The sequence below is a fragment of the Passer montanus genome, unplaced genomic scaffold (genome assembly GCF_014805655.1).
Source record: "Passer montanus isolate IOZ18808 unplaced genomic scaffold, ASM1480565v1 scaffold6, whole genome shotgun sequence".
Lineage (NCBI taxonomy): Eukaryota > Metazoa > Chordata > Aves > Passeriformes > Passeridae > Passer > Passer montanus.
The window spans coordinates 7,605,413-7,631,873 of NW_024371037.1; the positions used below are offsets into that span (position 1 = coordinate 7,605,413).

The following is a 26,461-nucleotide window of genomic DNA, read 5'->3' on the forward strand; positions in this document are numbered from 1 at the left end:
TTTTATGTTGGTTTAGATCAGATTAGATTGTTCTTAGCCAAGGCTGGAGCTCAGTTGTAAACTGACACTGTTTTTGTAAACTGGCATAGATTCACTGAAAACACCATACCTGTTCAAGATCTGTCTAACTGACTGTGTTCATGTGAAGTCTGTAGTAATAAAAAGAATGAATGGTATGTAAACAGCAGAATGAATGTACAATGTCACCTTTTAGCAGTATCTGTTGTAGCTCAATGTGCCTTGTTTAGGTATGGAATTATCAACACTCACTGAAGATTTTAAATGTGGCTACTACACTTCCCAGATAGGCTCATGATTTCACAGATGATCAAAATAGCAGTTAAAGCTTAGCAAATTTCAAGGAGGAAAAATCTTCACATGCTACTTTTCTGCAATATACTTAACTATTTTCAACTTTACTACAAATTTCACATATATAAATTTGTCATAAAATCCCTGTTGCATGGGATTTTATGTTCTTCCATGGTCATTTAATTTTCTTTTAAGGAGGAGCAAATACACCTGAAGACTCTGCCCCGGTTCACCACGAGAGCATCAAACAGTGAAATTAAAACTGAATTGAGATTCCACCAGCAGCTTCAGTGATAAGCATTTGAATATCTGGACTTTGTGTGGTTTTTCAACAAAAGACACTGTTTCTTCAAGAAACAGATTTTTCTTTGGCCTTACAAGAGCTAGATTTTATCCATTATGCCCTTTTTCCTCTTTCTCAGCTTTAACTACCAGTTGTTAAAACAACCTGTATATATCATGAACTCAAGAGTATTTTCCTGTTCTAGTTAAGAAATCTTTTTCAGTATATTTTCTTCTAATTTTTGTGGTGGTGGCACTGCAACACCATTATATGTATTAATGGAAAATCTGTTACTAATCTGCATGTAACTCTGAATTTTAAATATAATTCTTAGTTTTGAAATAAGTGTATATATATATATACACACACACTGTAACAATACAGATATCAGTATTAATTAAATAGAGAAGGTTTAGACTGATATTGGGGAAAAAATTCATTACTGTGAAGGTGATGAAGACTCGAACAGGTTGCCCAGAGCAGCTGTGGATGTCCCATCCCTGGAGGTGTTCAAGGCCAGGCTGGATGGAGCTCTGAGCAGCCTGGTGAAGGGTGCTCGCTGCAGAGGAGCAGAACACCTTTCAGAGGGTGCTGGAACTAGGTCAGCTGCAAGGTTGAGAGGGGCTGGAACTAGATGAGCTGTAAGGTCTGATTCTACAGAATTCCTACCCTGATCACCAGATGCACACACACTAAAGCATTTCAGAAGGATGACTTTTTTCAGCTCAGTGGTGTCATCTGAAAGTTCCATGCACGTTACAGGGCAAGTCAATGGCCATTTTTCCTAAATAATAACTACAGATTTTGAGCATTTCTAGAATATCTCTCCAATAGGGTTGCTTTTCTTAACTTTGCTGTTTAGCAGAGGGAGTGGGTGCTGGGCTGTCAATGACCAGATTTGGGGCTGATGTTGGCAGAGTTTAATTTCTGGCGCAGATGCAGGAACTTCGTGAGATGTCTGTGAAACACTGCAAACGCGTTTCGTGTGGCATTTGCCACCCTGGGCCAAAGTGTCACAAGAGGAGGGGGTTTCATGTCATTCAACTCCAGTCAGCCCATCTCCCCCGAAGGGAAAAAGGCCACCAGCTCCCAAGCCCCGCCGCAAGGAGGGTGCCGGGCACAAGCGTGTGTGCCAGAGGCATAGCCCCGCCGGGGGCACGGCCCTGCCCGGGAACCGGGGGCACAGCCCCGCCGGGGGCACGGCCTCACCGTGAGCACGGCCCTGCCCATTCCCGCCGGGGGCACGGCCTCACCGCGGGCACGGCCCTGCCCATTCCCGCCGGGGGCACGGCCTCACCGCGGGCACGGCCCTGCCCATTCCCGCCGCGGGCTGTCCGCTCCAGGACGGCGCTGGCGGCGGCGCTAGGACCGGGCGGGCGGCGGCCGGAACGGACCTTCTCCGGGACCCGACCTTTCCCCGCGCCCGCCGCAGGGCATGGGCGCCGCGGCTCCGCGCTGCGCTGCCGAGCCCCGGCCCCATGAGTCCTCGCCGGAGCAAGTGAGTGCGGGAGGCGTCCCGGCGGTAAGTGGCCGCTGTCCCACGGCCGCCCAGCCTCCCAGGGCAGCGCGTCCAGCCTGAGCGGAGAGGGAGCTGGCGTCCCCGGGCCGTGCCTCCGCTGCCCTCAGCTCAGCTCCGCTGTGCCGCTGGGGTAGCCCGCGGCTTCTCCCGCATTTAATATTTTTAGGAGACCCGCTCGCCCCCCGCTGTCTCCGGGCGGGGCGGGAGGGGAAGGGAGGCTGCCGGGGGTCTCCGCGGGGCGCGGCCGGTCCGGGCTCGGCGCGGCTCCGCCGCCTCCACCTGCGCGCTGGTCCCTCTGTAAGGCGGACTCGCCCACCCTTCTCCCCCTCTTCCCCTGCAGGGCACCGGCGGCCCGGCCTCGGGCGGGAGGATGTGGTGAGAGGATGGGGCTGTGTCCCGCGGGGGCTCGCCATGGCCAGGGAGGACTCGGTGAAGTGCCTGCGCTGCCTGCTCTACGCCCTCAACCTGCTCTTCTGGGTGAGTGCGGCGGGCCGGGCCGGGCGCGGGCAGGTGCCGTCCCGGAGGCCAAGGGCGGGCACGGCCGCGCTGGGCCCGGGGCCGGAGGTGCCGTCCTGGTGCCCTTGGCCCCGTGCCAGGCAGCTCCCGCAGGGGAGTACATTTTACTGGGGGAAAAATGCCTTTGGAAACTAGTAGGAAGTAAAATTGAATTAGGGCTACTCGTGGGAATTGGTGTACCTGTAATATGTAACGAGGGGAATATTCAGGGGTGGCTTATTGAGTGGGTGAGTTTCAGAGCATCCTGTGACCCAAGATGAACTTCAAGCTCTTGAAGGTGCTTGAATGGTCTGCCCAGAGTCTTTTTTGTGCATTCATTGGACAGATCCTAAGTGGCAGGCAAGGCCTTTTGTTTTGAGGATTTCAGTCAAAGCTGTATTCATAGCAGCAGGGTTTCTCACTCTCAGTACAAGTGGGTGTGATCAACTCTTGTTCCTTAAACTTTTGGAGCTTCGAAGAAACAGCAGGATGGATATTTTCAGAGTCCTCACTCATTTGCAACAAATGAAAGTTCTTTCACCTGAGTAGATGAGATTTGTGCATGGTAAGGGATGCAAATAGGATGACAGCGCACACCTGGGGCTCACACCTGGTTCATAAGGGCTGACTTCTGATGAATGATGCAGGGATGGGACCAAACCTAGTTTATATTTGATTTTTTTTTTCTATCTGCATCTAGCTCTGGGATCCCCAACACAGGAAGGACATTGACCTGTTGGCGTGGGTGCTGAGGAGGGCCACCAAGATCATTAGAGAGGTGGAGCAGCTCTTCTGCGAGGAAAGGCAGAGAGGATTGGGATTTTTCAGCCTGGAAAGGCTTTGAGATGACCTATTTGTGGCCTTCCAGTACCTGAAGGGAGCTTACAAGGAGGATGGAGAAGGGCTATTTACTAGAGCACATAGTGACAGGACAAGGGGGAGTAGCTTCAGACTGAAAGAGAGTAGGTTTACATTACATATTGTAAAGGAAGAAATTCTTACTGTGGTACCAGTGAGTCACTGAAACGGGTTGCCTAGAGAAATTTTGTCTGCCTCATACCTGGAAGTCTTCAAACTTTTAGTAACCCATTCTAGTGAAAATGTGCCTGGCCAAGGCAGGGGCTTTGGAATTCCTATGATAACTGAAAACTAAGTGGAAATCAGAATATGAATGAGAGAGAACACTTAAACAGCATGTGGAACAGAATGGTAGTTTTTGTGCAAAAAGGATTGCTTTGTTCAAGCTGGGGTCATGAAGCCTTTGAAGTCCTGAATAAAACTGTGCAGGAGTCAGTGGACACTGGCTGGTAAGGTCTGACTGTCAAGTTCTTAGAAGAGAACATCTGAAGTAAGCTTCAAAGTGTGTCCTGTGTGCAGCTGTCCCAGTATGTGTGATAGGACTTCAGCATTTGTCATTGCCAGTTTGGTGAGGATAGACTAGTGCATATGAAGCTCTTTAAGATTACACAGATGGCTAGTCTGATCATGAATACTGCTGAAAAACTGAAGGTGCAGATGGTGGCTGCAAAACACCACTGTCTATATTATTTGGTTGGTTTTGGTGCTTATGGAAGCAGAGGAGTGAGAGAACTTTATCAGTCACTCTGCTGTTGTCCGTATACATTTTCCATAGTATTGCTTATAAATGTACAGCTGTATGTCTCTGTTTGAAAAGAAACTTTTTTTACTGAGCTCAGCTGATGAGCTGTGATGTACCTGTGTGTGCATGAGAGGGAAGCAGGCAGGAAGTGTTGTTACAATGCTTTCTGTCACTTTTGACCTAAAGTCTGCTGAGCTGTAAATAATCCATAGGCAATCAGCTGAAAGGCCAAGGCTCTGTTGTAGTGGTTCATCATGTTTTATAATGGACCAGTAAATGTACTGCCTTTACTGCTCCAGAAAAACACTGGTTCTGTGGAAATGAGTGGATTGGTACTTCAGGATGTGCAACTTGCAGAAAGCCTTTCTTCTTACAGGATGGAAATAAATTCATCATCAGTGCTCTGACTATTGTTGGTTAAGTGAGTGATGCTAGTCGTAGACCTGATGATACCCTTCTGGAAGGCAGTTCTCAGATATATATAAAAATGGGTATCACTTAGTGTAATTTGCAAGACTGAGGGATGCAACTTGATTGTATGTTCTGTAACACTATTTCCAGTATATTAAATTCTGGAAAGCCTAATAAAAGAGAAGACCTCCAAAAAGGCATGATTTGGTGTTATGTGGTCAAGACTTAGTGCTTAGCTAAGCAGCCTATCTTAGTGGCTCTGGAGGGAAGATGTGTTCCTATTGCTTCCTATTTTTCTGTTCTTAGGGACAGTACTGGTCTTCGTTATATCTAGACAGTGTGTGTGTGTTGGGACTTGGAGAAATTTCGTTTTGATGGCTTTTCAAATATGTTTTATGTAGTTTATGTGTCTGCAGGGTTTTTCTTTCTGGTGGGGGCTTTGCTGGGTTGGCAAGCTCCTGATACTGTTGCAGCTCAGTAGCAGTCCTGGGTGAGTATCCTTATTCATTTTGAACACTGTATGACTTGTTCCTCACAGAATCCCTCCTTGCCATGCTTTGCAGTGCTGCCACTGTTCTGTATTTTGCTGTGGTTGTTTTCCTAGTCAAACTACCTGTGCAAGCATTTATACTGGGCAGACCTTCAGTCATACAACATGGTCAGCCTGTAGTAATGGCACAGATATATCACAGGAGATACTGGAGTACAAGTATCCCCTGTGGGTTGTGCTAGAACAGGAACTACCAAATGGTGCTGAATACAAGGAAAATTCAGCCTCCTCACTACTTACAGTAGTAGGGGATTAAGTAAAGCAGTAGTTTTGAGACATACAGGTTTGTTCTACTTTCATTTGCAGCTTAGCCATGTATGTTCTTTAAAATAAGTTATTAATAGTTGAAATAGATTAACTAGATAGTGGTAGTGGATACAAATAAAAGCAACTCACTAATTTTATCAATTTTCTCAATTTTTGGAAGAAAAGCCGAGTATAACGTGGCAGGAAGAGTGCATGGAAAAGTTGGTACAGGCTTTCTGTCTTGAGAAAACTAAGAACTTTTTTTTTCCTGGTAAGCATGTGAGGCAGGAGCAGCTGCTGTTGTGTTGCTTGTAATTGAGGATGACTGCACTGTAGTGCTGCGGACAAATCAAGGTTGTAAGTTGCAGTTGACTGTGTCGCAGGTGGTGAGGATCTCTTAACTGATGATTAATAGTGTCAGTGGATGTTTGAGCCAAGACAGTGATGGTGCCACTTTTCTTTCACCTGGTGAGCTTTTTTTGCCTAGGGATATGCTGTTTCTGTTGAACAGTGTTTTAAGATTTCTTTCAACAGTACCATTTAATTTCACTTGTGTGATTGCAGCCAATAAACACTTCTGGCAGGTAGTGGAAATTGTTTGTATCTATCTCAAGCTTGTGTTTGTGAACAAAGTTTTTAAAAAAAAATCACATGGAATGAAAGTGGAGCATGTTTCCAGTTAGTTTTCCATTTGAGTATTTTGCACACTTAAATCGTCTAGTTTTGCCTATGTGTACTAATTGACAGCTCGGAGCAAGTGAATATGAGTGTTGTGCTGGGTTTGTTGTGACTTGAGAAAGCAATTAGTCTATCCTGCCTTCTGTGAAACCAGATTCTTCATAGAGGTTGTTTCTCCTGTATTTTGAGTTCCACTTGTTGGTGGGGTTTGTAGATACTTGGAATGAAAAATTTGGGTCAGTGTTTTAAGTGGCAGATAATATCCATTGAAATTAACACTGCCTGGCCAGGTACCTGTAGCACAGTAAACTGTGTTTTAGGCTAATATCCTCTGATTTTAGAGACTGCAGTTTAGACATGTGGAATTAAAACCTGCTTTTCTTAGCATTCTTTGTATAAAGAAAATAACTGTGGCTTCTGTGGGAATATGCTGTCCTTTTAAAGGAATGCTTTCAACAGAGAAAGCTATAGGAGGAGTTTTAAAGGACCAGAACTATTTTTAATTCTGTTATTTGAGAAATCTCTTACTTTTTGGTTTCTTTAGGCTGTAATATTGATACAACATTGTTACATTACTAGACTACATCCTAACAAAGTAGAGTTCAGCCATAAGTCAACTTTGTGTCTGCCTCTATATAAATTTTTATGCCAAGTATCTTTGTAGGTGATATGGCTCACCCTGAGTGGCATATCAGCTGTGAATTGCTGGATGAGTGTCTGGAAAACTGTCCTGAAAAAGAGTGGTTTCATGTGCTAATGGAAAGGAAAAACAAACCCAGAGCCCACCCAAATGTTAGAAATTGCATTAATATGCTTTTTAATTACCATTCAGAAAGAAATGAACCACAGACACTTTTTTGGTAATACTCACAATTAACACTATGGAACTAATTGCATCAACGTGGAGGATGAATCACAAACCTGTGCTGACAAGATTTGAGCCCATAGCTGAGAGGGAAGGAAAAATTTCAAGCTATTTGTTTATACTGGTAAACCACAAACTGGGAGGCTTCATCTGGCATGTAGGTACTTGTATATTTTTTCGTTCTTTACATTCACATCTCCTTTTGTAGAAGGTAGCTATCCAATTATTCATGAATCTCCAGTAGCCTGTGCCCAGTACACTCCTGTACCCTGAAGATTCTTTATCATCTTGAGCTTGTGGCAGGTTCTAAACAAGGCTCTTAGGAATAGTAACAATTTTTAAATATCTTGTAGCTATTTAAGGTGTAGGGGACAGTTTAATTTTGTGTGTTCTTATAGGAATATGTGATTTAAGTAAGAATGCAGGTTCATTTTAATCATCTTTGTGTCTTCATGTGTAAAGCAGGAAAATTAGGTATAGACCCACTGACAGCTAAAGAGTAGACCTGTGGATCATAGGAAACACATGCTCTTCTTAAGTGTGTATATATATATATATATGCGTGGTTTAAAAATAATTTGCCTGCAACGCTGAGATTGACTACTATCCATTAATGAAAGCAAACTCTCAAAGAAACAAAATTAAGAGTATATTGTGTAAATGTGAAGGCATATAATCTTGACGGTGATGTATGGATTGGGATACTTGAGCTGTGAGCATTGTTCTGGATTACCTGTGATGAGCAGCAAATGCCTGTTCCTCCCCAAAGCAAAAGATGTCTTGGCAGTGAGATGGTTACTTTTGAGGAAAAAGTGGCAGAAGTCATGCCCTAACAAGAAGTGCAGTGCCTGTGTAGTTGTAGAGAGGGAGTTGAAGAAATACATGCACTTCTTTATCATTCTTTGCTTTTAATGTACCCTTGTGCTGTGCAGCCCAGAGGTTAATGTGGGTCTGATACACAGTGGAATTGTACCTCAGCTTTGTTTGCATGCTTGGGCTCTTGTTCTTTCTACTGTGCTTCCTCTGGCACCTTGAACAGCCACCTGCTGAAAAACTGGCTCATGTTCCCCAGGAGGGTGAATTCTTTGCAGCCTCTCAGTGCTCCTGCAGTTGCTTTACTGCAAAGTGTGTGAGTTCCAGCCTGTGCCAAATGTGGAGCAGGTTGCTAACTCACTGTTGCAGCTGTGCAAGCAAGCCCAGATTCAAAGTGCAAATATGAACGTGCTTCAGCTGTTTACTGATGTGGGAGGGGACCAAGGCATAACCTTGTACAAAGCTTAGCTAAAATGAAATGTTGGAATATCTATAGAATCAAATGTGCTTTTTTAGGAAATAGGAGGTTTCCCGTTTTTGTAGGCAAATTTTCTTTCTCTAAACATTTAAGTGGTTTTGCTAGGTAATACAGAAAAACAAGGCCTCTTGTTGTCCCCTCCACCCTTATGTCCCTCTGTCTCAAAAAATGTACCTGTTTATCCATGGATCTGAGTTATCTGTGTTTGTTCATGGGTTTGAATATTGAACCTAATAGTGAAAATCCTGTAAAAGCATTACAACATGCTCATGACCTTGTAGTGATGTATTCCCTCGGTCCCTTGGTAAGGCCAAGTCATAGCTCAGATTACCCAAATCAGTTTTAACAGGAAGATTTTCACAAGGTTTGTGTTTTGGGTTTTGTTTGTTTGTGGTGTTTGGTTTTTTTTTTTTCTGTTAACTAAAATTATGGGACATATTTTGATGAATGTTGTCATATCTTGGAAGTAATTTCCTTGTAGCTAGAAACCTTTTCATGCACAGCAGGTTGCTGTGTAGTGCTGTTAATCAGTGTTTCATTATGGGTATCAGAGCATGGCCTGAAGATGTTCACCCCATCTGTTAGAATAAAAATGATCACGTGTGATTTTTGGTATGGAAGATACTTTTAATCTTTCCACTGATTTAATATGTAAAAAACACTCTCAAATTTGAGCAAAAGTAAAATGAATGTGTTAGAATGTTCAAATGAAAAAAAATTATAAGAATGTGAACACAGGTGTGGATATAGCAAGAACAATGGACTTGCTCCCTTAAAGACAGAAATCCATGTTCATTTATTAATTGGAAATATGGATTTATTTTCCAGTTTAGGTATGGCCTCAGAGACACTGGGAGTAGAAATTTCAGAATAATGGCTTAAAAGATATACTTAATGAATTGCAGATGATTTTAGTTTTTAATTTTGATTATGTCCTCTCTTACGTCTAATTTGCGTAAGAGAGTTCCTAAGACAATTTAAACTGTGCTTGGAAATGATCGCTCCTAATGGCTGAAGTCTGTTGTTGGATATTTTGATTCAGTTGTCTGAAAAAACTTTAGTAACTTCAAAAACTTTGCATTAGAAATGAATTAGAAAATTTAATATATTACTATGTGCATATTGCTCATATATAAAAATAGAATTTATTACCTAAGTTCAATCAGTGTGAAAATATATTTGAAATAGAGCATTACAGTAGGCATCATTATGAACTCCTCAGTGTCATGTTGATGGCTATACAATGTACTGTGACAGTTCAGAATTAAACCCATAGTGACTTCTGCAGCCAGCTGCAACAAATAAACATATTTTACTGCATACTATCCTATCATATTTACAGCACAGCAGACTGGCTGTCGTCCGAGAAGCTTGAATGAGAACTTTTGGAGAAATGATGTTACTGCTGAAGTGAGAATTGTCTTAGCAGTTTTGTCATAAATTTCTGTTCATTCATCTGATTGCTTGATACAGATTTTAACTGTATTATACATATAAATCAGTGGCTGAAGTGGTGACTGCCAGTTTTTTGGGCCACTGCTTTACCATCTTTCAAATGAACCAACACTAGCTGTAATCAGGACCTTACTCTTGCCCATGACTTCTTGAAAATCACTTGGCAGTGAATTGCAGTGATGTGCTTGCTGATACTTGCTGGTGGGTTTGGATGCACACCAAGGTTTTTGGGGAGGCTGTTACTCTTTCTGCCTACTGAGTGCCTGGACTCAGTTGTACTGCTGGTGTTGATGGACTTCTTGTGCTGTTGGCTGAAGATCTGCATGTGCTGTAGGTGGTGTGAAGTGATGGGTGCCTGGAGCTTTCTTGATGTCATCTGGCACTTGAGGATGTATAGTGCTTTTACAGAGCAGCACATTGAGGCAGCAGGAGGCTGTGGAGGCCAGACGTGTGTTGTGTTCATGCTGTGATTCCCTTGTGGCTATGGAGCAGGTGTGCAAGTGGATTGATGGATGGGTGCTAGTACTTGATAATCTTTTTTTCAAGAGGAGCCTCTTGAGTATTTGCCTTCACTTTCTGCCCATGCCTTTCTGCCACCCCAGATGGACACTGTTACTAACTTTAATGCCTATGAATGCACTCCAGGTTTCAGGTCATTCAGAGTAATAATTCACTTCAGACTTTCTGGAAAATGTGGTGCCCAAAGGTGCCTCACTAGGAATTTGATTGGCAGGAGAGTGTTGCACAGGTAATCTGTGTGTAACATCTGTTTAGCAGCAAGGTAAGGCAATGATTTTTTCAGAATCATACTGACCTAGCTCTCGTGCATTTTAAGAGTAGCAGAAGTCAGTAACACATGAAGCAGTTAATGGTGGTGAAAACATGCCAGGCACAGGGTAGGTGAGTGGTTGAGCGGTAGCCTGGCTTTCACAGGCTTTATAGGTGGAATGTTCTTGCATAGAATTTGCACCTGCAAGAAACAATAGTAACAATAATTGTTAGTTATCCATACTTAATGAGAATAGCCAGGGAGAATCTAAATGGCTAAAATCTTTCTGAATGATGCAAGAGGCCTTTCATAGAGAGTTTGTTCTTACAAACTGAAATGGTGTTCATGTAGTTATATTATTGGTGAAGGTTGTGTTTCCTAGGTGAAGGAAGCACTCCTTTTCTTCCAGTTGCTGTTCATAAATGAAGAGGGAGTCACATTTTCTGATGTCATCATTGAGCATTTCTGTTGAAGTCACACAGCCATGTGTTGACCTTAGCTTGGTGATGTATCTGGCTAGATTTTCCTTTGATTTTATGTGGGCAAAAATACATATCTAGGTAGAGAAAACTCAATTTAGGCAAACCAAACAGAAATGCAAGTTCTTGTCCTTCCTAATTTGCCTTTGCATGCAAGTCCTTTTCTTCTAGCAAACTGAATGATTCTCTTAATGACAGGACTCTTCTCAGTAGTTTTGGTCTTCAGGAAGTCCTTTCTGTCCCCTCTGCCTTTCCCTGTTTGTTCTGTGATGTCCCTGTTGTCTGTGAGTAACCTACATGCTTCAGTAAGCTGCCAGATCTTACCTTTGCTTAAAGAGCAGTTTAGCCTACCTCGAAATCCACCACCTCTCACTGCTGTGTACAATGTGTTGCCGCTTGCTGACGCCTGAAAGAAAATTGGTGCAGCCTGAGAGTGCCTGATGGACAGCAAAGAGCAGGCAGTTCACCAGTCTGATATGTGAGGAAGAATATTATTTAGAAAGCCATCATTTTTCCAAAAATGATGGTACTGCTCTTCTAACAGGACCATCTGTCTCTTACTGAAAGTTTCTGAGCAGTGTTTTGATGGACTTCTCACTTCTGAACACCGCTGTTGCAAAATGAAGTAACCAAATCAGGTTACATCATAAATATATATTAAATATTTTACCAGAAACAGAGTGGATGTGTGAGCTAATGCTTTTCTGTGTGTATCAACAGGCCTTACATGGAGATGTGGAGGGTTAAAAATGTTTTGTATTGCCTTTTCACAACAAGAAAGTAGGCTGGCTTCTTGTAGTCTGCTTTACCTCTCTAATGTTTTTGACTGCTTGTGTGGTGTGTTTGCCTATGATGCTTTCTTAGGTGATAGGTGGGAGGAGTTTATTTAGGAGGAGATTCCAGTCATCTTGTTTTCCTTCTTCCTGCAGCTTCCTGTAAATAAGACAATAGAAAATGTTCTTTACTGTTACTGTTTCACCAGCCAAAACAGATCCCACAGAGTATAAAGAACAGGAGTGAATATATTAGATATGTAGCATGCACTAGCTACTAGGAGCATGCTTGCAGCATGCAAAGCACCCAGCTCTTGCAGGCAGCACTCGAAACCAGGGCAGTGCCTGTACTTTGTGCATAGATCTGAAAAGCAGGAAGAAGCTCTGGGACAGCTGCTGGGACTTCTGTGAAATCTTAAAGGCAGAAATAGTCTGCTGCGGGCATGCTGCAGGCTAAGGAGCCAGTAAGGACACAGAGGGACTTTTCCTGTTAGGCTTGAACCACTTTACTTGATCTTCAAAACACCTTCAGGGAAATATGAGGGCATGTGAGAAGCTAGATGTTGAGGACAACAGGGGAGATTAACACTTCATACTGGTTTAAGAAACGGTAAGTATCATGCTGATGTCCTGTCATACTCCTATACAGTTCATGAAAACAGTAGTATTCAGGAAAGTCAGCATGCTTAGGACTCCCTCCCTCAGCAAGACAGTGAGGTCCTGTGTCTTCTGTGGTTCAGGCCTGGGTAGCCTTGTGAAAGTCAGTGAAGAGTGCCTTGTCCTCTAGCAGTACCTCTGGTACAGCAGCAGCAGGGCTGGTGCTGTCACAGTGTGGCAGGTTCTAAATGTGTTGTTTTGGTTTGGCTTCTCAAGAAAATCAGAGGGCAGAGCTTCTCCTGGTAAGTTCCTGGTGTGCTGAAGTGTACACTGGCATCAGGTGACAGAAATCCATGTCTGCTGAGGTGGTGGCAATTCTAGGTGGGGAATTCTAGCTGAGTCTTGGGGATTTACTTGCTGTGGGGGCAGTCCTGGTGAAAGTGCAGTGGCTTTATGCCTCTGAAGTTCCTGATATGTTAGATACCCAAATGCTTTATGGTTTATAATTGAAATGCAGTTAGTTTTATTTTCATTTTTTGGTTCAGGAAACTGAGATGTGTTCATGGTGTGACTGTGTCAGAATGAGCAAGAGAATCATATTGTCCTAAATTTAACCCAAAGATAAATCTCCTCTCTTGGGTGTCAGTGTATCAGGACTGTTGTATCAGATTTTTCTTCACTAGCTATGTACCTGGGTGTGGCTTCATGATTTCATGCAGACTGATATGTGTAATTTGTGAGCCCTGAAGAGTCACTGATTTCAGCAGTGTAAGCCCTCCCTGTTGTTTCTGTGCTATGTTGTGCAGTGGTAGGAGCAGTAGCATCACTATGTGGAAAAGATTATTGTCACTGGCACCCTCATACTTGGGTAGCAAACCAATTCTAAGCATATAGAAGTACAGTTTTGGGGATAGTAAACATACTGTCAAATACTGTTCAAATAAATGAATGCATGAAAGATGTTAGTGATGATTGATTCTCTATTTAAATTATTAATGATCTTGTAATCTGCATTAAACACATGATAAATAACTTAATGTTTTCTTTCTAGTTGATGTCCATCAGCATATTAGGTGTTTCTGCTTGGCTGAGGGACTACCTGAATAATGTTCTCACTTTAACTGCAGAAACAAGGTAAAGCTTTAGTTAATCTTCTGATCTGTGTGGGTTACTGATTGGGGTAGATGTTGCTCATTCTGTGTGGTAAGCTTCTTAATTAGGATTTGTGGAATTGAGAATCGTTTAGTTAAACTCGTCATTGTTGTATTGGAAGGTGCATTTTTTGCCACAGTTTCAGGCACCAGTTGAAATTAGAAAAAGGGGAAAGGTAGGGTTTCAATCGTGTGCCTTTTTCTTCTGACAGGGATCAATTTTTGGCCCATTGACAACATGTAATCAAATTATATTACTGTTTAGTTTTGAATACTTTATTCAGTCCAGAGATTTAGAAATTCTATTAATTTTATTACAGCAGTGCTTATGAGCCCTGGTGGTAAAACAGGGTCTCACTGTTCTGCATAGTGTGCAAGTGCAGGGCAAGAGGTTTACCTTTGCTCCAGAGAGGTTTTGGACAATGCAGTTTTTGGTAACTGAATGAAGCATTTGACAGTAAAACCATGTTGAAGAGATTTTTGTACTGTTCTGCATAGTGTGCAAGTGCAGGCCAAGAGGTTTACCTTTGCTCCGGAGAGGTTTTGGACAATGCCGTTTTGGTAACTGAATGCAGCATTTGACAGTAAAACCATGTTGAAGAGATTTTTGTGAAATGTGTAAGGTGCTGGAAAAAACACATCTGCTAATCACCATTTTATTTTTAATGTCTGTATATTTTTCATTTGTATCATTTTTTTGTGCTTGTTTTGATTGTTGCTCTGATTGGTTTTTAGGGTGGAGGAGGCTGTCATTTTGACTTACTTTCCTGTGGTCCACCCAGTTATGATTGCAGTCTGCTGTTTCCTCATCATAGTTGGAATGCTGGGATACTGTGGAACAGTGAAAAGAAATCTGTTGCTCCTTGTCTGGGTATGTTTCATAACTTCTGTTTTGTTTCAGGAGTGTTAAAAAGGTTTTAATCCACAGGCACTAGATAAATACTGATTATTTTTTATTACCCTGTTGAGTTACGGTATCGGTGAGGAATTGTAATTGCAAAGCACACAGTAGGAAATGGTTTATTGCCAGACTGCATTATGCTGTGACTGAAAGACAAGCAGTGTCTCAATTGCAAAAATTCACTTCATTTAGTAGAGGAGTTGCTGAAGGGAAAAATAACTCAAACTCTCCAGTACTAATAATTATAGGGATGTGAGTCTGAGTATTCTGAAATAAACCTGTATGCTACTGTTTTGACTCCTAGCTGAGCAACAGCTACCTAACCTAGACTTTGCATTACTCCACTGCTGACTGTATGTGTAAAGTTACAGCACTTGTAGTTGATAAAAGTTAATTCTGATTATGTTCAGAAGCTTTGTCTTCTCTTACATGGATGTGGAATTTTGCAGTTGCATTTGGTTATGAGCAAGTTTAAAAATAAATTCCAAATACCCATCTTTTCCTTCATTTGGAGAGTATATAACTGAGCTGACAGCAGCTGAAATATAGTAGTCTCTCCTGCAAAAGGCTTTGTGTACAGTTTAAATGTGATGTGGCTTTGACGATCAAGGGAGCCAAACACCATGTTCTTCATGTGGAAGTCAGTGAATTTGGGGACAATTAAAGAAACAGTCAACCAAAAAAAAAAAGCCACTGCAACAAAAGCCTATCAAGTTCACACAAATTTTAAAGGTTTAGAGTTAAAATTTTTAGACTGTTGGCAGTACTGAAATTCAAGAGATCCAAGACTTCCATGTATCTTTATGCTTCTTAAAAGTGTAGCTGTAGCTCTTTGCAGAATTTGACTCTATTTTTTAATATGAGGATAACCAGGATTCCAAGCACTCTGTAAGTTGAAGAGAGCGGGAGCAATGAGATTTATCAGAGGTTTATCAGACTGGACTGCTGTAATTGCAGGAGGAAACAGCTAGAATCCTTCAGCTCTTGGGGATATCCAGGGTCCCATACAAGTAGAGTTGGGCTTCTGCTGTTTTTTCACCGCGCTGTGTGTTGGATCCTCACACTGTGCATTCACTTGAATTTTTCTTGTGGGTCTGTATAGGCTTAAGTATGTGACACCTAAACCTCACAGATTTTGCATAAAATGACCATAAAATGCCATAAGAAATTGGCTGGGATTTATGGAACCTTTGCTTTTCTGTAACATAAATATTCTAACTGCAGAATAAACAGTTGCAAAACTGTACTGGGCACTCTTGTATTAATTGGTTTTTTTTTTAATTTGAGAGGGTTGAAGAAAGCTTTATTTGATATTTCTAGCTGAATGTCTGCAACGGAAGTGTTCCTTAGTTGCAAGAGGGCAATGTTGTTTCTCCTTTTGGATATTTTGTTCAGCCTGTATGCAGTGTGAAGATTGTTCTTTCAAAACTGTATTGTTGGGGAAAACTCTCATTTAAATCTGAACATGTTAGAGTAACAGAATAGTCATGTATTTTTTATTACTAGATCTTAACAATGCAATGTTGAAATCAATGGAGACAAGTTCTAAGACATTTGCTTAATTATGGGCGTGTAAGAGTAATGGATTAATGTAATTACATACAATATAATTATTTCTCTAGTATTATTTCTTACATATCTTAAAAGGGCTTTGTACATGTTTTTGTTTCATGAAAACAGTGAAAGTATTAAAATATTATAAACTTACTAACCTTAGGGGTTCTTTAAGGGTATAAGATTTATTTCATAACATGTTCTTTATTTTATAATGGTGGTAGTTTTAATGCTAATTAAATTAATTAAAAGGTAAAAGTAACTATATGATGTTAATCAGTGCCACATAGTATCTGGGGAAAGAAAAAGCTATTTTTGGTATAAGCTTTGAAAAAACCCACCTTACTACTTCAAGAGATAATGAAGTTAAAATTAGTTTTGACCTTCAGTTTATTTACACTGCAAGTGAAAAGAAGAAATAATTTATAGCCTCTAGTACCATCTGGAAATAAATAATTTGAAGTGTGTTTAGGCAGTCAAGTTAAACTAAATCAAAACAAGACATTTCTATCATTTTATGTTGCAATATTTCATTTTCAGGAGCTTGAGATTTGCTCTTGCTAAAAAAACTGATAAGAAAAACTAAATTATATCTTCCTAAATATGTCTTTGTCTTTGATTGATTGTTAAATGAATGCAGTTATGTTATACCATACAGAAGTATGCCGACATAAGTCAATGCTTCATTCATCAGACTAATCAGAAAACTGATGGATCAACAAAATGAGCTTTTGTTCAACCAGATGAACTAAAAGAAAAGAACCTTCATGTAAAACATTAACAACCTCTTCAATCATCTTTTGGTCTTCTTTTTGAAGTACATGAAAGCCATAATGATGGCATGCACAGATAATTGGATACAAGTCTTGATGTTCCTGGCAGAATGCTCATTGCAAGTGCTGATGTTGATTGAAATGGATTTTTGGAAAATTTATTAAGTGCAAAGACAATAAAATAAATATAGTGTTCGGTTTTAATACATTTGAATACATAATCATTTTCATTTTGTACTTGAAGTTTTGTCTTGGAGTTAAATGCTTGAAACATTTCCATCTTCGCATGGGGGCATAAGCATAGATCAAACGCATGTTTGCTCAGCTTAATAGTAGGAAAATGTAAAACCTCAGTCTTCTGAGGTGCATGCTCTGGACTTTTTGTACAACCAGCATTTTAAAGCTATGATTATTTCATCTCAATTACTTCAGAAATAAGTCCTGAAGCGTAGTTGGTCTGACGAGTCCATGTGTACTTTGAGTTTCTGTATTTTTTTGTGTGTGATTGACCAACATTCTCATGTAGAAGTAGCTGTGATGCCAGCCTAAAGGGGAAGATATGAGCTCTTCGAAGTCACTGACTTGGAAGCTTGAAAAGTGCAAGGATGGGAGAGTCCCAGTTTTATGGTGGCTGGTACAGTCCTTTCAACAAGATTGCTTCTGGATTTGAAAAATAATGCTTTGTCTCTATTCTTCTGAGGCTCTGTTTTGGATTGTTTTCAAAGTTTGTTGTGCACATTGCCTAACTGTAAAAACCCAAACCCTAACAAAGTGCATATATTCTTTAAGAGTAGTAACCTAACGATGTGGGTGGGTTGTTTTGGTTCTGTTAGTTTGGGTTCTTTTCAGTTTTGTTTGGGTTTTTATTTGTTTTTGTTGTTGTTGGGGGGTGTTTATTTGTTTGATTTTGTTGTTGTTGTTTGGGGGTTTTTTGAATTCTTGTTTTATTAAAATGACAAAAGTAAGCTCTGGTGCTTGGCAAGAAGAGCTTCATGGAAATCCTACTGGAAAATAATTGCTGGCTGAAATTTTCCTTGCAAGTTCTTGTATTTTTAACCATGACTTTTCTGTAACTTTTCTGCAGCATTCAAACAGCACAGGATTCCAATTTGTGTATGTTTTCACAAAGGGGAAAACTGTTAGAAATATTTGATGGTCAACAGGGCAAATCCTGTTACTGATTTTTATCACATAGTTGACAGAGTTATAAATAATCCTCATAGCTAAACATTGTTAGACACACAGTGTTGGTGTGTGGTTAAAAAGCTTATTAATTCAGTTCTGCTGGAACCTGGTTATTAATTGCACCCTGGTAGACTAAGCTGTGTATTGAGTTGAAACACAACCAGACAAACCATCATTTAACTTGTGGTTTCTGTGAAGTCTATCTAAAGAATGCTGAGATACTGTTGACTGTATCACTTCTTGTGGAAAATTTTTCTATACACATACACCCATTTCAGTCCATGTGGATGAGGAGGTGACAGGGTTGATTAAATTTGTACATCTGCTATTTTGCAAGATACCAGTAATTGCTAATGTTTTCTTCCTAGGAGGCATTCTTACTCTGTGTGAAATGTTAGCTGCTCTGCAGTACCATAGCATCAGGTCTTCTGTAGTACTTATGACTACAATTGGCTGGAATTAATATGAGACTTTTGTGATAACAAATTTTGTTGTCTTTTTTTCCCCTTTTTGTGGCAGCATCTGTTTCTGCAATAATAGATAGTATAGGTTGTTTGCTCTGTGGTAAGAGAAGATATTCATTCCTATCCATGTGGACTCTTAGCACAGTTACAGCTGCTCCAATACCTTGTACTAACATTTGGCACTGGAACTGTTATTTACCAACCAGAAGTATTTCTAAATTATTTAGATACCAAGCATTGAAGGGAAGAAACAAGTAACAAACATACTTGGTGTAAACCCATGCAGTTTAGTATTAAGCTGGACAGACTGAGTTTGTATTTTGTGGCTTTTATCAACAGCCCATTTACAAATGTGATATGAGTAGGAGGAGCACAGAGATTCACCAGACAGGTTGGTCTGTCTTGTTTGAAAGACTGATTTAAATGTGTTTATAATCCCGTGGTTCAGGTTTGATGAGAAGCCAAGTACTCTGCTAAATCTCAGTTTTAGGTAGCCTAACTAAGAGGATGGACATTATGCTTGCATTCTAAGTGCTGCTTGTTTGATGTTCCACTGGTGAGAGAAAATACATTAAAAGTTCACCAGTTTTTATTAAATCCCAGTATATGAGCAACTTTCTCAAAAAAAGAGTATTTTTTTTCTTTCTATATTTCTAACTTTGAATTCAAAGGTAAACTGCTGGAGATGATGCCTGTACTAATTACTATACATCTTTTTGCCTTGAAATGGAGAGCAAGTGTGTTTCCTATTTAGATCAGGATTTTTAAGGTTCAGACAAGTTTTTTGATTTTGAGATGGATTTTGGTGGTGCCACAGTGTCACCACAGAGCTACGCCAGGCTTTGCAGGAAAGTGTGCACTCTGTAGGGCTCCCCTCTCTGTGGGGTGGAGTGCATTGTCCTGGGGTTCAATGCCAATCTCTCTGTCTTCCTATGTAAGCATGGTGTATTTTGTTAACCTTGTCTTCCCTGACATAAATATATCCTTGCTATGTATGTCCTTAAAAGACTTTTTCAAAGGCAAGTGCTTTGAAACAGTTCTTAATTTCCTGAAGTGGAAGAGGGAGCCTACAGAGGAGACAAGAGTTGCTTGGCCGTGTGGGATATTGGGAGCTGTGTAGTGGTGGAAGTGCTGCCTGCAGATCACAGCAAGCAAGAGCAGCTGTGCATTTGAGCAGCATGGGGAAGCATGGCAGGAATTGAACTGGTGGGAGTGTCCAGGTCTTCTTGCAAGTACTTAAATCCAAATGTTTGCTGTGATCATGGTGATGATCTGCTGCTTTCATCCAGGCACTGAGCAGCTGCCTTGAATGCTCGTCAGTGTTGCAGAGGCAATGCAGCACTATTTGGTGCTGTTATTCAGCAGCTCCAAGTAACAAGAACTGTCTGGCCTCTTGAGGGCAGTTCAGGGAAATGCATTTGACTTAGGACAGCAAGGTTGGATAGTGCCATTAGGAGGCCATGAATTTTAATTATTTTCTCTATATTTCTTCAGTAATGAAGAGACCTTTGCTCTTGCTTCAGGAAAGAGGCACAGTGCTGAAAGGTAGATACCTATAGGCAGTAGTAATTTCGTGGTTTCAGTGTTTCCTGCATGACACATGCTGTCTGGACTACTGTGCCACGCTTTTTACTGCATGCTGCACTTTTAGGCTCACCTGATGGGAGGTGACTACTTTGTTTTTGGGGACTTATATCCTGAGTGTTCATTTGACTGGGTGTCGCTGTGTTTGGTCTCATGATCCTTTTGGAGCAAGCCTTGTAGCTCTTTTCTTCCTTGTTCCTGTTTTCCCTTGTTGCCACTTGTTACCCTGTTAAACTACTGCTTCTTCCCTCAAAGTTCTTGAAAATCATTGATGCCTGGGGCAGTAAAGGAGAATGAAAAAGAACCAGAACTGAAAAAGGCTCTAGAATAATGCTCCAAGGTCAGAAGAGGAGGGAAGATAGTAATAAAAGGGTTGGTGAAGTGATGGATGTGGCTACCACAAAACTACAGAAAAGAGAGGGACTGTTATGATTGTAGTTTCAAGGCACTGGGGTTGTTGAAGGGTAGAGAGCTGTGAATGATACCATGATGGGAATGAGGGCTGCTGCATCTTGACTGAGAAAAGATGGGGAGCTGCTGAGATAATATATGGTCTTGCTGCCATAGTGTGGTTTTTTTCCCCCTCTGTCCTTTCCAGCTCTTGTTTTCTCATTGCTTGTTTGCTCAAGCTTTTTTCTCTGCTGAAATGAGTAGGAAATGGAAGAAGTTCCTAAGAGCAAGGAAGGAGTATATGAATCTGCAAAGCCTAACCAAATCTCTGTGTCTTCTGTGAGACACAGCCCAGCCCCAGTGGTGGCGTATGCCTTGCTGCTGTTGTTCAGCTGCATTCTTGTTGCCCCAAACTGAGTATGGAGTGAATGTCCTGTCAGGTAAATTAATCTTTTTCTTGTTGAAACATACCATTCTTCCTACATAACCACAAAGGCTGTATCCATGGGGGCTGGTTTGATATTATAGGATGGTTTTATATCATGAGCATTTCTTCACTCAAAATGTTGATTGTTTGAAGTGTCTTGGGACATGCTGAAGGAGAATCATTGTGTATCAGCACCAAGTGGGTCTATTTTACAAGAAAAAGGGTTTTCTTGACTAAGTAAACATTTTTATGGTGTGTAATTTCCTTGGTAGAAAATAAAGAGCAGATAGACAAATGAAGGAAGTTCTGTTTCGAAAAATCTGTACAAAATAGGAAACTTTAGGTTTTGATATAAATCTTATGAAATAGGGGAAAGGGAATATGACAAACCATAAGAAAATAATGGTCTAATGTCTATCTTCACCTATGTCCTGTTTAGTACTTTACCTTGCAATAACCCTTCTTTCAGGAACTTCACCGACTTGAGGTAATTGAACTCTTAGTAAATAAATCCTAACAATGGTTTGAAGTGTGTATTTGCTTATTTCCAAAATAATACCAGTTTACATATATAAGAAAAGATAACCATTAATGTTAAAATTTACAACAGGTGAAGAATATCCCACAGAAGAATCAAGGCTGTGAACAAAAATCTAATAATTCATAAATAATTTTCTTTTTTTAAAAAAACAAATGGCTTAGTAAAAGGAACTTGGATACATAGCTTTAAAAACTAGAATGTTCACTGCCATAAGAAAAATAATTTAAAATTACTTATAAAGTTTTACAGAAGAGAGGTGGACTTTGCAGAGATCGTAAGACTTTAAGACATTTGGATAAAATTTTGTGATCTGGGAAACCAAATCTAAGATAATAGAGATGCTTGGTCATTTTTGTGAGAAATGTATTTATTTTGAAGAACTGGATGACATTCCATGGCTTATGTTGCAAGTTGATGGTTTCAGCTCATTTCCCTATTGACTTTTGGCTGCATCTCTCACAGATTTCTGTGTTGTCAAGCAAATAAACCAAGTTTAAAATCAAAATGATTAATGGACTATTAATTCTTACAGGGCAGGGCTCAGGGTGCAGGGGAGGGAGGCAGGGGAAAATTTCTGCTGCTGAAGTGGATAAACAGGATGTCAGTTTTCCACGCAGCTTGTCTGACTCCGTTTAATGAGTGTTTGCTCCATTTGTAAAGAAGATTGTTGGATTAATCATTAAAATAACCTTGTTAGTTTGTAAACTGACAAAATAAAGAGAGCCATAGTTGCTTAGTTATCGAAGGAGGAAGGACTTGTTATCTTTTTCACAGAACAATTCTGGTTCCTCTTGGTGATCCAGTGGTGATGGACATCTGAGGTTTCCTAGGGGTCAGAGAGATGTTTGGATGGCTTGCATCTCAGAAGATCAAGGCTGATGCTCTCAGGCTGTTAGCCATTGGGAAATGCTATGCATAGCTCTTAAAATCTGTTGGCATTTGCTTTATATACCATACGCTCTGATCTTTTAGAGGTTACAGTAAGGTTTCATTCTGCAGCTGCCCTCTTGGAATTTCCTTCAGCCCCTGCCCTTTCTAGAGCTTTCTTCACCTCTAATGCCATATGGAACATGCTGCTCAAGAAAGGAGAGTGAGACAGTAAGTCTGATGAGAATAAAGTTGTTGATCAGCTACTCTCTGTTTGCTCTCGTATAAGGGCTGGGTTTTTTCTTGAGTCTGAGTGGGGAAAAAAAGGGGTTTATGTCTTCTGGAAGGAAAGTGTTTGGGAGGAGAGTAGTAAAGCTTGAAAAAAAAAGATGTTTATGAAATAAAATGCAGGTGATATGAATGATGATTCCGTAATAAGTACACGGATCCTTTAAAGAAAGGTGCATTTGCTCAGCAAATGAAGGATTTCTACAGTCCTGTAGAGAGGTTCTTTAAAAGCTCCCCATGTTCTCTTTTTTCTTCACTATATTGCAACTTCTGGCTCCAATAGTTAGCCCCTGCCTGCCACTGCTTTTTGCTTTCATAATACAGAATGCACTCTTGCTTTTTCACTGTCTGGAAGTGGGCTTAAGAAGTCAGTATTTTGACTGTGTTGTGTGATGGGATATATTTGTTCTCTAGGGATTAATTAAGTAGATGGTGAAGCATCCTCAGGTTGACAGCAGTTAACTAGGAAGCTGTCAGAACAGAAGAGCATGATGCAACATAAAATCCAAAAAGTCTGAGTGAGGAAAAGATAAGCTAAACCATTCTTATGCCTTTCTAGTTCTGATGAAATTTGGGCTGACACGTGTTTGCGTTCATGGCTCTTGCTTCCAAATCACACTTGGAAACTGCAAACAAAATGACCACTGGTATGAGTGGGCTCAAAGGAGCGTGACTGGGGATGTGTTCAGGTCTTTGATTCTCCTTGTGCATAGGCTAACAGCAGTTTTACTGGTTATAATAGCTGCTTGCTGATGAAGCATTTCATAGGTCATTGGCAACAAATTACTGAAGCCATCAGTAGCAGAGTGAAAAAACACATGAAAAAAACCCCATCAGTTCCAGAATATACATGGATACTCTCAGCTGTGTATTATGGCAGCTCTTATCTGCTTGAATTGCTTGGCAGCAGAGTGCCATAGTGACTTGGTCACTAAATACCCCAAGTGACCAAATTTCTGTGGAGTTCCTGGTCTTAGCTTTGTTTTTGACACAGTATTTACACAGGGTTCAGAAGGGCATCCTCACAGGACAGTCATGCAGGTTGTGTATCTGTGCCAGTAGGATCATCATGGTGGCTGAAGTAGGGCACTGGCTATTGACATTGCCCTGGCTGTTGCACTGAAGGAAACTAGTGTAGGACACTAGAGTTTTAACTCAAGTTTTCCTTTGCTAAATGTAGCTAGAATTCAATATTTCTGCTGTTAAAAAAGCTCTGAGAATTTTAAAAAGTCTCTCTCCATGTACTGTTTTCTTAGTGTTCTCCATCATCCTGTAGTCATGTCAGTAACAGAAATAGGTTATTTTTCACCAGTTCTTTTCACCTGTTGCCTGAAAAGCACAGACAAATTACATTAGGTTATTAATTGCAGGTATCATGTGGTGTATTCAACACAAAATATCTAGAGCTACAGTAAGAGTTTTATATTACATATCTGCAAAAGATTGTTGCCCACTACAATCTTTTTGCCCCTGTTGCCCACAATTGCAACAAAAAAATCATGTACTCAGCAGGTTGGAAAGCCGTGAGGGAGAGATTTTATGCTGGGAGACGCTTCATGTGTCTGCTCTTTGCTATTACTCTCTGAATAAAAAAATCATGTACTCAGCAGGTTAGAAAGCCATGAGGGAGAGGATTTTATGCTGGGAGACACTTCATGTGTCTGCTCTTTGCTATTACTCTGAACAGAATGGGAGTCGTTGGAAAAAACACCTTTTAAACAAATGTAAAATGCCTTAGATTCAGTAAAAGTGAATTGTACTTGCATTTGCTATTATTATTTGTGTTTTTGTCTAAGTGATTGAGATGATCAAGAAGGAAGTATGCTCCTGGAATATATTTGGTGGTGGTGGACATTAGCTTAGTTTGGTAGAATGAATGTAATACCAAAAAAGCCAGTCATAATTTATTTAGGATAAACTAATAATGTAACTTAGTTTTTAGCCTTAGATGGAGAGATCATTTTGGGTGTATGCCAGAGCATATATGCTCCATGTATGGAGCACTCGCATATATGGAGCTTGTACCCTCTTGTGGGGTGCCACTGTAGTGTGCAGAAATTTTATTTAGACTAAAATTTTTGATTATATTTACACAGCCTATACAGACCTTTATAAAAATAGGTTTTAATTACTTTGATTTTTAATGTGTATCTGAAAACATAATGTATATTTTTTAGTGCTTTATCAGGTTTTCATAGTCTTTATGCAGATAACTATTTGAATTAGGATAAAACCTATTCAATACTAGTCCCTGTTTTTGGTTTGGTAGGTGTTGCTTATGTTTTGGTTTGGTTTTTGTCTTTATTTACTTGATGGTTACCTCCGTTCTGTGGCTGAAAGTCATCATAATGGGATTTGCATTCACTGTCCCCCTGTCCTTTCTGTCTTATATCTGAATTCCCTGTAGATATGAACTTGGGGTTGTTTGACTTTCCCAGGAGCAGCAGCTCTATGGAGGCTGTTACAAGTTACAGTAGGTGAGTGTAAGCTGGTAGCATCTCTGCACTAGTAGGAAGTGTTTCAGTGATGGGGTTCTATGCTGTTCTTGTGTGTGGTTTCTGCATTGGAGGTTTCAGGATTTGAATATCGGTTGTGGTCTCTTTTGTGGCTGTACAAAGACTATTCCAGCAGAACAGGCTCTGGTGATTATGTATGGATTATCTTTACTATCTTTCCTTGGCCCTTCATGCCTCTTTGCGTCTCTGAAAGTAGTTTTCAGAGTAATGACTTTGTTTCTATTCCCACTTCTTGAATGCTTAGTCTCTTGCACAGGAAAGGAAGGAGAACATGATTCTCCTGAGCCTCCAGGTCCTTCACCTCTCTTTCAGGACTGATGTGCTGGAAAAACAGAGTTGGTTAAGCCTCTGCAGTCTGTCAGTGCTGCAAATGCAAGTACTTGTGCAGTGTTCCAGGTGTTAGATGAAATGTTCCTGTTGGAAAACTACTGTTTGACAGAGCTGCTGCCTCCCTTTCTTCTCCCTCCTTCCCTTCCAGCCTGTGACCTGTAGTAGAGCAGGCTTAACAAGGAGGTTGCAGGAGACCAGCTCCTGCTAACTGACAACATCCATTTTACAGTGAAGGGATGCTGAAGTTGAGTATCTTGGCCACAAGCATGACATATGGAGCAGTAAATGGCTAATGCTTTATTTATTTTTTAAGTTGGCAAGTATATTTACTTTGATTTATTACTCTCTGAAGAGTGTTTTCTGTCAGCATTTCAGCCATTCAGTTTCCCTCAAGGAAGCAACATTTTAGGTTTTTCACAGTTTTGCTGGAGGAAGAAATACTTCAATGAAACTGATGGATTCGTAACAGGATCAAGGCACCACTCCAGTTTTCTGATTACTTCGCATGTCAGACTAAGGAGAGAATGATAGTGATTAGAAATTGCCTACAAAAGGGAAATGCTAAAAGTCACTAGGATTTGCCTTGTAAAGGGTCTCCAGTCCTTAAAACAATCACAGAAAATAGAAAATATCTATAGAAAATATCTCAGCAATGGCCAGGAATACTCTGAGGGAGAAGTTCTGTAAAAGGCACTATCAGGGACTTCCTGGCACAGTTTTGAGTGTGAGACATGACTGTGCTCCCTCAGTGAGTTACTCGTCTTTACGGCATGAAGCCTTATGGCCCACAGGAAGAAATATTAAGCCTGCTTCAAAACCAAGTCCCTATTTCTGGCAAAAACCAGAAAGGTTTTTGCAGGAAGATGCATTTAGCATTCAGACTCTTGTGGGAATTTAACTGGGGACAAGGAATAAGCATTGAAGCCAGTAATAATTTCTACATTTGAAAGATGGAAATTAGGGGTAATACATTTAAATAACGGTTAGAGGATTTTTTCCCCAGAAAAAAAACTACTTATATAAGAAGTATTTGTTTTGCAAACCATTATATATAGAGAGATATAATACTCCCTTTCAGTAGTGGAGAGAAATAACCTCCTGTGTGCGAGTTCAGTGTGCTTGCAGTCATTCAATTCAGAGCATGGCCTTTCATGTGTGTAAACTCAT

The 26,461-nt window shown here is 40.6% G+C and overlaps 1 protein-coding gene across 4 annotated transcripts in view; it reads left to right on the plus strand.

Annotated features, from left to right (window-relative positions):
* The first annotated feature begins 1,963 nt into the window (after positions 1-1,963).
* TSPAN12 (tetraspanin 12) overlaps positions 1,964-26,461 on the plus strand; it is a 40,849-nt gene continuing 16,351 nt past the window's right edge. For 2 of the 4 annotated variants that reach the window (XM_039726752.1, XM_039726754.1), the window contains exons 1-4: positions 1,970-2,117; positions 2,455-2,591; positions 13,375-13,457; positions 14,210-14,345. In XM_039726752.1, coding sequence (XP_039582686.1) covers positions 2,526-2,591; positions 13,375-13,457; positions 14,210-14,345 — 285 coding nt within the window. In that variant the 5' untranslated portion in view covers positions 1,970-2,117; positions 2,455-2,525. Of the gene's footprint in view, positions 2,118-2,454; positions 2,592-13,374; positions 13,458-14,209; positions 14,346-26,461 lie in introns of all 4 variants that reach the window. The other 2 variants (XM_039726753.1, XM_039726755.1) reach the window with 2 other exon arrangements.